General features: G+C 44.1%; 1 protein-coding gene across 1 annotated transcript in view; it reads left to right on the forward strand.

Moving 5' to 3' along the window:
* The first annotated feature begins 334 nt into the window (after positions 1-334).
* Positions 335-13,166, forward strand: part of LOC115093484 (TGF-beta receptor type-2-like) — a 128,962-nt gene continuing 116,130 nt past the window's right edge. The window contains exon 1 of the mRNA XM_029605288.1: positions 335-488. Coding sequence (XP_029461148.1) covers positions 434-488 — 55 coding nt within the window. The 5' untranslated portion in view covers positions 335-433. The remainder of the gene's footprint in view (positions 489-13,166) is intronic.

Consider the following 13,166-nt stretch of genomic DNA (forward strand, 5'->3'; position numbering starts at 1 on the left):
TTGTTGTTGTTGTTTAAAAAAGAGAGCATCTTCCTTTTAAAGAAGCAAAGCTGGCAGCTCTGGATATGCTCTTCATCTACATGAGCGGCTCCTTACTGCTGTCATCAGGGTATCCGACTCCTCTTGTACTGCCAAGTCAGCATTTGCAATGTTTGTATATACAGAGTCAGCTTAGATTTGTTCATAAACCCTAGTTTCTGGGCGGACAAGCCCCCCCGCCCTCCCACATCTGGATTTGAAACAGCTGGATCCGCCTTTGCTTTAAGTTTAGCCAAGAACTGAGCTGTACAAAAGTCAGAGTCTGAGCAGCCAGTGAAGACTTGCACATCGCAGGGGGACTGCCAGAGGACAAGCTGCCTGCAAGCGCCAGACTCACAAACTGCACAAGACTGGGTTTTTTTCCACAATAAATAATTCAAGCAGAGGCCACAGGATGGGCCACTGGTGGAGTGGGAGAAGGATGTTCCTGCTCTTGCTACTGTCCAGCTGTAAGTAAAAAAAAAACAAACTTCCTTTTCAATGGATTTAGTCACAGAGACATTGTGCAGCAGTTATGGCGCGGGGTTATTTTTGTTTCATGTTTCTTTGTCATGTTTTCCTTCTTTAAAAAATATCAAATGATAATTAGTGAGAGGACTGGAAGTAAGTGAGAAAGTTGAAACTGACAGTTGTACACATTATATATATATATATGTGGGTGTATGTATGCGTGTGTCTGTTGTATGAATGTGCAGCTGTGTGTTTTGTGTGGGCGTGTAACTGTATATAGATGTGTGAATGTATGTGTATGTTGCGTACATGGGGAAGTGAGTGCATGTGGCTGTTCTGTGTGTGACAGGCTGTGTGGGTATGCATGACTGCGTGAGACACTTTATGAGGGTGTGCATGCATGTTGTTTGTGTGTGAGACTGTGCACATGCATGTGAGTGAGACTGTATTTGTGTGTGTGCATGCCTATGAGAGCAATAGTCGATGTGGTGCTGAAGCTCTGTGCCTTCCTTTCTTTCTCTGCTCTCCAGATGCTCGGTCACGGTCACTTCCAGCAATTTTAGCTGTTTTACTAACTGCACATGGTTTTCATTCTACTTCCTGAAGTTTACTTTTACTTGCTGTCAAGCAAAACAAAACAAAACAAAAAAAAAAGACTACAGAGGTAGGAATACTTGATTATGGTAGTACCCAGATGTAAAAAGCAAAATGTAAAGTTTTAAAAAATGTGTTGCAATGAAACAGTCTATTTTAAGAAGGGAAATTAATATTCACAAGCCTTACAAGCGTTATTCTTTCAATACTTTCATAGGGTCCAGTGCAATAAGAGCAGTAAATATGTGTGCTGTATTTCAACGCACATTTTTGTAACGCACTCATGAAGAAAAAAGTTAATCCTCATATGGAAATGCATCAGGAGTTTTAAAAAGCATGTAAACCTAAAAATGTGCACAAAAGAAAATGAATAGCACATATAAATCATGTTTAATGCACAGAAACCATGTTTTATACATATAAAACATGATTTATGCGCACAAACCAAGATTTATGAACATAAAACATGGTTTCTGATCATAAGTCATATTTTGCATTCATAAATCATTGTTAATGCACACAAAACATTTCAGGAATACAACTTATGCTCCTAAGTTAGGAGCACAAAACAGGAGTTAGAGGCAGAAGTTATGTTTCTACATTGCACGCACAAAACAAGTTAGGGGCATAAAATTTGTGCTCATGGGCTGTGTGCAGAAAACCCACATAAATCATATTTTATGTGCATAAACCTGGAGTATAGCACCACAAACTCCAGGTTGAATCCTATAGACTAACACAAGCCCCAGAAATTTAACTCCACCTCTAGCCAGGAGTTAAATTTCCAGCATAAAGAGAACACGATTTAAGCCTACGCACTTCTCTGCTTTGGGGATTAATAAAAAGAGATTTGCATGAAGAAACACTAAACTGGGCTCTCATTTTTATTCAGGTTTATATGCACTTTTTTTGTGTACAAAGCTACTTGCTACATCAGGAGTTTGTATGAAAATTACTTGCTGTATCAGGAGTAACGTTTTTCGCACAAAAATGTGAACAGAACCACGTGCTCACATGGGCACAACTAGCTTAGTGCACCTTATTGCATCTGAGCCATAGTGCTTTGCACATTACTGTGGTACTCCCTGTGCAACTGGTTGAAACTCTACTATCAGGAGTATGAAGTGACATGACTTGAAACTTTATGAAACTTTATCTGCCATGATAAAGGCTTAATTAGTATGAAATTACTTTTAATTCACCTTAGACTACTTCAACCTGCTCCTCACAGGTCTACCACTGAACCAGCTCTATTCCCTACAATGTATTCAAAATTCAGCTATGAGGTTTTACTTCCACCATACATCACTAGAACCTTTCTTCTCAAGTTACTATATTGGCTCCTCTTCCACAGACAATTCAAGCTTCTACTTACCTACAAATGCATTCCCTCCAGTTCCTCGTTATTATTCTCCCTGCATCATTCCTCGTGATCTCCGATCGTTGGGCAAGTCACTTTTATCTGTGCCACTCTCCTCCATTGCCAACTCCCGACTCTACACTTTCCACCTTGCTGCATTGTGTGCCAGGAATAGGCTTTCCCCGTCAGTAGGTCAGGCTCCCTCTCTGGCCGTATTTAAATCCAACCTAAAACCCCACCTTTTGGAGGCTTCTTTTATTTCTTAACCTAGGTTGTCCTGATCATACCCTTGTTGGTTTTAACCATTTCCTATAATAAATGAAATTCCCAAAGTCTCTTATTTGTCCTGAATGTTTGTCTTTACTAGACTGTAAGCTCTATAGAGAAGGGATTCTTTTGTACAGCACTGCATATGTCTAGTAGCACTATAGCAATGATAAGTAGTATTTATTTTATTTATATTGCACCTTTCAGGCACTTCAAAGCAAATAATAGCAGCCTTCCTATGACTGTTCTCCAGCTAATATTTGCTCTTGTTTACTGATCAAAATCGTACACAGTGGAAGCAGAATCCAAGCCATTGCTTATATTTTCTTTTTATAAAGCAATTTTTGACAACAGTGGACCATTTCTGTTCATTTCATGTGCAGAAATATCTTCACTTCCCACTTTCTTGAATGTGTGTAAACAAGTGATTGCTAACCAATTAATTGAGTACTTGTGAGCTAGAAGCCACAGAAGAGATACATGGAGTAACGGAGACAACCCAACAGTCTTTCCATTGCATAGTGGCATATTGCAGTAAAGATGCACACTTCAAAGAGTTAAAGAGGATAATTTATTGGGCAATATATTCTAGGGGTGAACATGGAAAAATTCATTTGAAATTTGTGTTTGAAATTTATATTTGTTCTTGTTCTTCCTGTCCTATTCGGAGTTCTTATATACATTATTTGTTTTTATGTGTTTTGATTTTACATGGTAATGAGTAATTTGTTGCAGATTTTATAGATAAGGAATCAAATTCAAAACAAGAGTCAATAAGTTGGGTAACTAGGAAGATATAGGTAGATTAATTGTAGTCTACTGAGGGTCATTGCCAGACACATATAAAATAAATCCATAGACTAAAAGGACTTTAAGTTAGCTTTATATCCCTTCTCCCTTAGAAATTTTAAATTGATAACAAATCAACAAAATTATGATACAGGAAGTAGTCCAACAGCAAGAGGGAGGCTTTCCAGTCTTTTGCACTGAATGCCACATGTCTGAGTATCTCATAGCTGGCGAGAGGTCACATGTGTGCGCTAAGTATAAAGAGCTCCAAGACCTCAGAGAATGAGTCTGTTCTCTGGAGGCCAGAGTGGCAGACCTGGATGAGCTAAGGGAGACAGAGAGATATATAGAGGAGACCTTCAGGGACATAGTAGAGAAGTCCCACCTCTAATCTGGTAACCCCTGTGCTGCTTTGGAGGAGAAAGGTCCCCTGGAAGGAGAGCATCAGCTTGATGAGGCAGGAAGCAATCCTGTAGCTAGGACCTGCCCTCAAGAAGATAATGTATTCTCTCACATTAAGGATAGGTCTCCAGAGGCACGTGCTCAGGGGGGAAGGGTTAAGACGGCCAATATAGTTGGTGATTCAATTATTAGGAAGGTTGATAGCTGGATGGCTGGTGGATGTGAGGATCACTTGATAACTTGCCTACCTGGTGCGAAGGTGACGGACTTCACGCATCATAGAGATAGGATTTTAGATAGTGCTGGGGAGGAGCCGGCTGTCCTGGTACATATGGGTACCAATGACATAGGAAAGTGCAGGAAGAAGGTCCTGGAAACCAAATTTAGGGTTTTAGTTAGAAAGCTGAAATCCAGAACCTCCAGGGTAGCATTCTCAGAAATGCTCCCTGTTCCACGTGCAGGACCCCAGAGGCAGGCAGAGCAACGAAGTCTCAGTGCGAGGATGAGATGATGGTGCAAGGAAGAGGGTTTTAGATTTGTTAGGAACTGAACTTCATTTTGGGGAAGGTGGGGCCTTTTCCTAAAGGATGGGCTCCACCTTAACCAGAGTAGAACCAGGCTGCTGGCTTTAACCTTTAAAAAGGAGATAGAGCAGCTTTTAAAACTAGATGATGGGGGAAAGCCAGTAGTCGCTCAGAAGCATATGGTTCAGAATTATGTATCGTTGAAGGATGGAGTCACTGAAGAGAAGAGAGAGAGGTGAGCAGAAGTGGTCACAGCCGTCTGCGACCGGGTATAACAATTGTATAGCATTAGATGAAAAAGTAGATACAAGTGGCGTCTCAGAGACCTGGTGAAAGGAGGATAACCAGTGGGAGACTGTGAACTAGGTTACAAATTATATCGAAATGATAGGATGGATCAAATTGTGGAGGGGAGGTAGACCAATGTAACACCACCACCCCCCTCCCAAAACCCAGCCTGAAAGTGCCTCTCTTACAGTGGGAGATATAGAGTGTCATATTGTCTCTCTTACAGAGGTGTTCTCTTTCTCCCCTCAATGTTCAAGACCTCTCTAAGCCTCACACTTGAGCCTAAACCCTTGAAAGTCTTAAACTTCAAAATCTCCAGAATTGCTCCTCATCAGGATCAGCAGTAAAGTTAAGCAGGTAATGTGCACCATGATCAAACTTTGCAAAGTTCGGGGTTACGTGTCTAAGTCTTGGCCCCCCCCCTTTTCTGCCTTCTTATTCTTGATGTGCGCACAGGTATGTAAGCATGTACTTCCCAGCTTCCTGCATATGTGACCTTTTTTGTGTGATCAATGCTTTTAAAATCTATCCATGCCAGAAATAATATTCAAAGGTGATGCTTCAGAGGAACTGCAACAAATCTCAATGAACCTGGAAAATGTACTAGGGCAAATTGAGAAACTAAAGAGTAGCAAATCACCTGAACCAGATGGTATGCATCCCAGAGTAGTGAAAGAACTGAGAAATGAAATTACGGACCTACTATTGGAAATTTGTAAACTATAAATAACATCATCTATGGTACCTGAAGACTGAAGGGTTGCCAATGTAACGCCAATTTTTAAAAAGGGATCAAGGGGTAATCCAGGAAATTACAGACCAGTGAGTCTGAAGGCTGTGCCAGGCAAAATGGTAGAAACTATCATAAAGAACAAAATTGCTGAACATATAGATATGCATAGTTTAATGGGACAAAGCCAACATGGATTTAGCCAAGGGAAGTCTTGCCTCACAAATTTGGTACATTTTTTGAGAGTGTAAATCAACATATGGATCATTGATATAGTGTATCTGGATTTCCAGAAAGCATCTGACAAAGTCCCTCATGAGAGACTTCTTAGGAAATTAGAAAGTCATGGAATAGGTGGCAGTGTCCTATTGTGGATTGCCAACTGGTTAAAAGATAGAAAACAGAGAGTAGAGCTAAATGGTAAATTTTCCCAATGGATAAAAGGTGAATAGTGGAGGGCCCCAGGAATCAGTTCTGGGACCAATGCTTTTTAATATATTTATAAATGATCTGAAAATGGGAACAACAAGTGAGGTGATCAAATTTGCAGATGGCACAAAATTATTCAAAGTTGTCAAATCACAAGAGAATTGTGAGAAATTGTAACAGGACATTGCAAAACTGGAAGACTGGGCATGCAAATGGCAAATTAAATTTAATGTAGACAAGTGCAAAGTGATGCACTGAGGGGCGGATTTTAAAAGGAGCGCGAATAGCCTACTTTTGTTTGCGCTCCAGGCGCAAACAAAAGTACGCTGGATTTTAGTAGATACGCGCGGAGCCGCGCGTATCTGCTAAAAACCTGGATTGGCGCGCGCAAGGCTATGGATTTTGTATAGCCGGCGCGCGCCGAGCCGCACAGCCTACCCCCGTTCCCTCCAAGGCCGCTCCGAAATCGGAGCGGCCTCGGAGGGAATCCTCTAACGCCCTCCCCTCACCTTCCCCTCCCTTCCTCTACCTAACCCACCCGCCCGGCCCTGTCTACACCCCCCCCTTACCTTTGTTGGGGGATTTACGCCTCCCAGAGGGAGGCGTAAATCCCCGCGCGCCAGCGGGCCTCCTGCGCGCCAGGCCGCGACCTGGGGGCGGGTACGGAGGGCGCGGCCACGCCCCGGACCACCCCGGGCCGTAGCCACGCCCCCGTACCCGCCCCCAAAACGCTGCCGACACGCCCCGAAAACGCCGCGACGACCGGGACCGCCCCCGACACGCCCCCCTCGGAGAACCCCGGGACTTACGCGAGTCCCGGGGTTCTGCGCGCGCCGGTAGGCCTATGTAAAATAGGCTTCCCGGCGCGCAGGGCCCTGCTCGCCTAAATCCGCCCGGTTTTGGGCGGATTTAGGCGAGCAGGGCTCTTAAAATCCGCCCCTTAGGGAAGAGTTATTCAAATTATAGCTGCAAAATGCAAGGTTCCACATTAGGAATCACTACTCAGGAAAAGGAACTAGGTGTCATCATTGAAAATACATTGAAATCTTCTGCTCAGTGTGCAGCAGCAGCCAAGAAAGCAAATAGAATGCTAGGGTTTATCAGGAAAGGAATGGAGAATAAAACAGAGAATATCATAATGTCTCTGTAACATTCCATGGTTCATGAGTATTGTGTTCAGTTCTGTTCACCACATCTCAAGAAAGATATAGCAGAAATAGAAAAGGTACAGAGAAGGGTGACCAAGATGATAAAGGGGATGGAACAATTCCCCTATGAAGAAAGGCTAAAGAGGTTAGGACTCTTCAGCTTGGAGAAGAGATGGCTGAGGGGAGATATGATAGAGGTCTATAAAATAATGAGTGGAATGGAATGAGTAAACATTATTCAGTTGTTTACTCTTTTGAAAAGTACAAAGTCCAGAGGACACTCAATGAAGTTACTGGGTAATACATTTAAAATTATTAAGAGAAAATATTTTTTTTACTCAGCGCATAATTAAGCTCTGGAATTCATTTCCAGAGGAATCAATGAAACCAACCCAGCCTCTAAACAGGACAAAAGTCGGGGCAGATTTTGCAACTTTTGGCACGACTGGAGCACTTTACAATTGTCCCACTGGGGCAACTCCTGCCATGGAAAGGGCTTGGAGGTCGTGTCTCCAATGCCTTGCCTACCTACGACAACATCCACTCCGGGTCTTCTGCAGTAGTACTCCTCCTTTAAAGATGTGTTCTTCAAGAAAGCTGCGGACACTTTACCACCTCACCGCTCATTTGATTGCGCCATAAACTTGCTACCTAACACTGAGCCTCCCCGAGGAAGGATCTACCCACTTTCTCTGACTGAGACAAAGGCCATGTCTGAATATATACAAGAGAATTTGGTGAAAGGCTTCATTCAGCCTTCTAAGTTGCCCGCTGGAGCCGGGTTCTTTTTTGTGGGAAAAAAAGACGGCTCCCTCCGGCCGTGCATAGATTACCGTATCTTAAATGAGATTACCCGGAAGGATCGCTACCCTTTGCCATTAATCTCTGAACTTTTTGATAGGCTCCAAGGAGCTGAGATATTTACCAGATTGGACCTTAGAGGAGCGTATAATCTGGTCAGGATACACCGGGGTGACGAATGGAAAAGTGCATTTAACCCCGCGACGGCCATTTTGAATATTTGGTAATGCCGTTTGGCCTCTGCAATGCCCCGGCAGTATTTCAGAATATGATGAACGAAATCTTCAGATATATGCTCTACTGTTGTGTCGTGGTTTATCTGGATGACATCCTGGTATTTTCACAAGACCTTCAGAGCCATCACTTCGACGTCGTCAATGTTCTACAACAATTAAGGGATACCACTTAAGGTATCCCTTAAGCGTTGCTTAAGGGATACAACGCTTAAGGGATATAACTCTTAAAGAAACCAAATCTAGACTCCGCAGTCTCCGCTAACTTCAGACCAATATCTAATCTCTCATTCATAGCGAAACTCATGGAAAGGGTGGTCAACGCACAGCTCATAGATCACTTTGAAAAACACAGCCTTTTATTCTCTTCACAATTTGGTTTCCGGAAGTTCTTCAACATGGAAACCCTCTTAATTTCCCTAACAGATTCCATTCTCAAAGGGCTTGACAAGGGCCAATCATTTATCCTGGCCATGCTAGACATCTCCTCAGCTTTCGACACCATCAGCCATAACATTCTAATCAACCGCCTCTCTGACATTGGTATTTCAGGTACAGCTCTGAGTTGCTTTACATCCTTCCTGAACAACCGCCATTACAAAGTCAAAATTGGCAACCATGACTCCAACCCCATTAAGTTAACACATGGGGTCCCTCAAGGCTCTTCCCTCTCCCCAACCCTCTTCAATATTTACCTTCTACCACTATGCCAACTCCTTGCTGACCTGGGGCTTACTCACTACATCTATGTGGATTACGTTCAGATACTCATCCCTGTCCCCGATTCCGTGACCAATGCTCTCAAAACCTGGGACAAATGCCTCACTTCAATCAACTGTCTTCTCACCAACCTCAACCTCGCCTTAAACTCCTCAAAAACGGAACTACTTTTTATCTCCCCAGCCCGTCACAACCCCCCTTCCCCTCCTCACCCCCACTCTTTTTCACAACATGTCAGAGATCTCTGGGTCATCCTGGATAATCACCTCAACCTACAAAAGCACATCAATAACACAGCTAAGGATTGCTTCTACAAACTGCATATACTTAAGAAATTAAGACCCCTACTATTTATTTATTTATTTAAAGGTTTTTATTTAAAGGTTTTTATATACCGGTATTAGTGGGGAACGTCATACCGGTTTACATTTGAACATTTAAGCTTGGAAAATACATATTAACAGGGAGATGGAACTGGGAGGGGGATAACAAAGAGCAGTAAGGAAATATAGAACCAACAAGAAAAGGAAAAGGAAAACCTTAACATAAGGCATGTATAATCACATAGTGAGGGGCTTATGGTTGGCAGAGGGGGAAAGTCTATTCTAGGTATACACCTTTAGATCTATTCTGGATAAGCTTGTTTAAATAACCAAGTTTTTAGATACTTTTTAAATTTAATCATACATGGTTCAAGATGCAGGTTAGGGGGCAGGGAGTTGCAGAGGGCGGGGCCAGTTATGGAAAAGGCACAGTCGTGTGTGGAGGATAGATGGGCTACTTTCAGTGAGGGTACAAGTAGGGTGCCTTTGTTAGCAGTTCTGGTGGGTCGAGAGGACAGTGGGGAGGTAAGTGGAAAGTCTAGCCATTTGGAGTTGTGGGCATGGATAGATCTGTGTATTATGGTCAATGTTTTGTAGTGAATGTGGGAGGGGATAGGAAGCCAATGTAGGTCTCTAAAGATGGGGGTGATATGTTCATGTTTATGGGTGTTTGTGATAAGTCTTGCTGTGGCATTTTGTAGCATTTGTAGAGGTTTTATTGTGGAGTAGGGGAGCCCTAGGAAGAGAACGTTACAGTAGTCCAGTTTGCTAGGTATGGTGGCTTGGATCACTGTACGAAAATCTTGGTTGTATAATAGTGGTCTGAGCTTTTTAAGTAAGTTGAGTTTGAAAAAACTTGATTTAAGGATGGAATTAACGTAGTTTTTCATGTTTAGTTGATGGTCAAGGAGAACTCCTAGGTCCTTTACAAATGGTTGTGCTGTGGGGGGGGGTTGGGCTTATGATCAGTAGTTAGGGGGGTGGAGGGGGAGGCGTGAGAGGAGATAACCAGGAGTTTGGTTTTATTTGTATTGAGAGCAAGGTGGAGGTTGGTGAGTAGGGAGTTGATGGCCGCGAGGCAGCTTTCCCAGTGCTTTAGGGCGTCAGAGATGGAGTTGTGGATGGGGACGATGATCTGGACATCATCAGTGTAGAGGTAGAACTTTAGTTTAAGATCAGAGAGGAGTTGGCAGAGAGGGGTGAGGTAGACATTAAAGAGGGTGGATGAAAGTGATGAACCTTGTGGGACTCCTTGATGTAAAGGGTGGGGGTGGATGTGGTGTTTCCAATTTTAACAGAGAACTTTCTGTTTGATAGGAAGGATTTGAACCAGGCTAGTGCTAGGCCTGTGATGCCAATGTTTTTTTCAAACGGGCCAGAAGGTGGTGGTGGCTGATGGTGTCGAAGGCTGCCGAGATATCGAGGAGGGCGAGGAGGTAGCTGTGGCCTTGGTCCAGGCCTTGGAGGAGGTGGTCAGAAAGGGAAAAGAAGTAGCAATTCAGTGTTAAAGTGCTTTCTGAAGCCGAATTGTGAGACATGGAGGATCGCATGACTTTCGAGGAAGTCCATGAGTTGTGAATTAACAACTCTTTCCATTAGCTTGGCTATGAATGGGAGGTTGGAGATTGGGCAAAACTTGGCTGGGACTTTTGGGTCCAATGAGGGTTTCTTTAGAAGAGGTTTGACTACCGCATGCTTGAGTGGGTCTGGGACAGAACCATGGGCGAGAGAGCAATTGATGAGATCAGCACTGGCTCTGGCTATGGCGTTCGGGACTGCTAGTAGGGCTTTAGAGGGTATGGTGTCATTGGGGTGGGAAGAAGGTTTGAGTTTTCTGAGAATGTTTTCAACTTCTTTGGAAGAGGTGAGGTTGAGGGTAGTCATTGAGGGTTGGGAGGGTGTAGGGACAGTGGGTGGGGTGGGGGAGGTGCAGTTGGTGGAGTGGGGGAATCTTGAGAGGAGGTTAGAGATTTTACTTTGGAAATAGTTGGCAAGTTCTTCGCACTTGGATGCTGCATCGGAGTCAGGTATCGTGGGGGGGATGGGTGTGGTAAGGCTTGAGACATAGGAGAAAAGCACTTTGGGGTTGAATCTGAGATCGTGGATTTTTTTGGTGTAGAAGTCTCATTTGTGTTTTTGGATTGATAGTCTGTAGCTGTGTAGAGCGGTTTTGAAGATGGAGGAGTGTTGTGGGGTTGGGTTCTTGCGCCATTTTCTCTCTTTTTGCCTGAGATTGTTTTTTAGGGTCTTTAGCTCTGGTGAGTACCATGGCTTTGTAGGTTTCGAAGTGGCACTTATGACTCATTTGGAGATTGGGCAGAGCTTGTTGGCGATGTTTCCGGTAAGTTTATTCCAGGATGCTAGTGCCTTGTCAGGATCGGAGCAGACAAGGTTGGGTAAGGAGGTCGATAGTGCAGCTGCAAGCAAGCTCATCGCTAGGGCAGGGGTGAAGAAAAAAAGGATTCGCAATCACAAAGCGAGGAGTAGCTGGCTTGTTACGGCGGTTACTACCCCAAACCAAATGTGCCTGATACTTCACTTTCAATGCATATCCAGCATGGCTCTCTGCTTCAACGGCAGGGGAGAAGAAAAAAAAAAAACCCAACAAGGGCTGTACAACATAGTCTAGGTAAAACAAATAAGCATGGGTGTAGCTTGCTTATCGCGGCGGTTACTGCCCCTGCTACCCCTAACTAATCAAGCTAGATATTTCACTTGGATGCAGCTCCATCACTGCTCTCTACATTAATGGTGGGGGTGGAAGGGGAATAGAACAGGGAGCTAAGAGAAACAGATAAGAATGAGAGAAAAAATGTGTGAGGCTTGCTGGGCAGACTGGATGGGCCATTCGGTCTTCTTCTGCCGTCATTTCTATGTTTCTATGTTTCTGGATATTATGGTGGTGCAGTGAGTGGTGTTGCTTGGGGGGGGGATGTTGGTGGAGAGGAGGCATTCTATTAGGTAATGGTCAGACCAGGGAACAGGGGTGGAGGAGGCAAGGACGTTAGAGTTAATAAAGATCAGGTCCAGAGTGTGGCCGGCTTTGTGTGTGGGGGATGTTATGATTTGCTGGAAAATTATAGCTTGGAGAGACTGAATGAAGGTTTCGCATGATGAGGAGAGAGGTAAGGAGTCTACATGGAGATTGAAGTCTCCAAGGATGATGGAGGGGATGTCGGTTTTTATCCAGTCAACAATGAATTCAATTAGAGGTGAGGGGTTGGACTCGAGGAAGGTAGGGGGGGGCGTACACTAGACAGATTTGCAATGCATCTGATCTGAAAAGGCCTATTTCAAGCTTGGGTGGAGTGGTTATGTGGATAGGTTTAAGGTTTAGACGTTTCTTGGCTGCCAAGAGGATACCTCCACCTCTTTTTTTGGGCCTCTGGATAGAGAAAATTTCATATGATGAGGTAGGGAGTTGGTTGATGAGGGCAGTATCTGAGTCTTTAAACCATGTCTCGGTGAGAGCACAGATGTCTGGTTTGCAATCGATTAGGATATCATTGAGGATGGGTGTCTTTTTAGATAGGGATTGCGCATTTAGGAGTATTAAGGAGAGTGTGGTGAGGCCTAGGAATTGTGTCAGTGGGGAGATGAGGATGGGGATTAGGGATTTGCGAAGGGGGGGTGGATGGATGGCATGGGGGGAGTAGTCTGGAGAGTGGATGATGGATACGAGGGATGGGATAGTATGCCATTGGGGACTATTGGCAGAGCACAGAGGGGATGGACAGTATGAGAGGTATGGGGGGGGGGGGGGGGGAGGTTGAAAAAGGTGGGTACAATGGGAAGGGCTTTAGATAATATGTAAAACAGAATGGTACAGCAGATAATTGGTACAGGCTGGCAAGTAAACAGCATGAGAGCTCTTTTGAAATGGGTGATGAAGAGCGAGAGGCTGAGTGAGACGCAAAGGTAGTTACGGTCAGTGGAGGAGTAAATTCAGTTGGGGGTCATCAGGTCTATCTGTGTGAGTTGAGTTCGTCGCTGGTTCTGAGGTGAAGAGGTGCTCACTAAGGGGCGCACCAAGGGGCAGGCCTCTTAGGTCACAGTCCTTCGTGCGCAC

This window comes from Rhinatrema bivittatum, chromosome 6, assembly GCF_901001135.1.
Source record: "Rhinatrema bivittatum chromosome 6, aRhiBiv1.1, whole genome shotgun sequence".
Classification (NCBI taxonomy): domain Eukaryota; kingdom Metazoa; phylum Chordata; class Amphibia; order Gymnophiona; family Rhinatrematidae; genus Rhinatrema; species Rhinatrema bivittatum.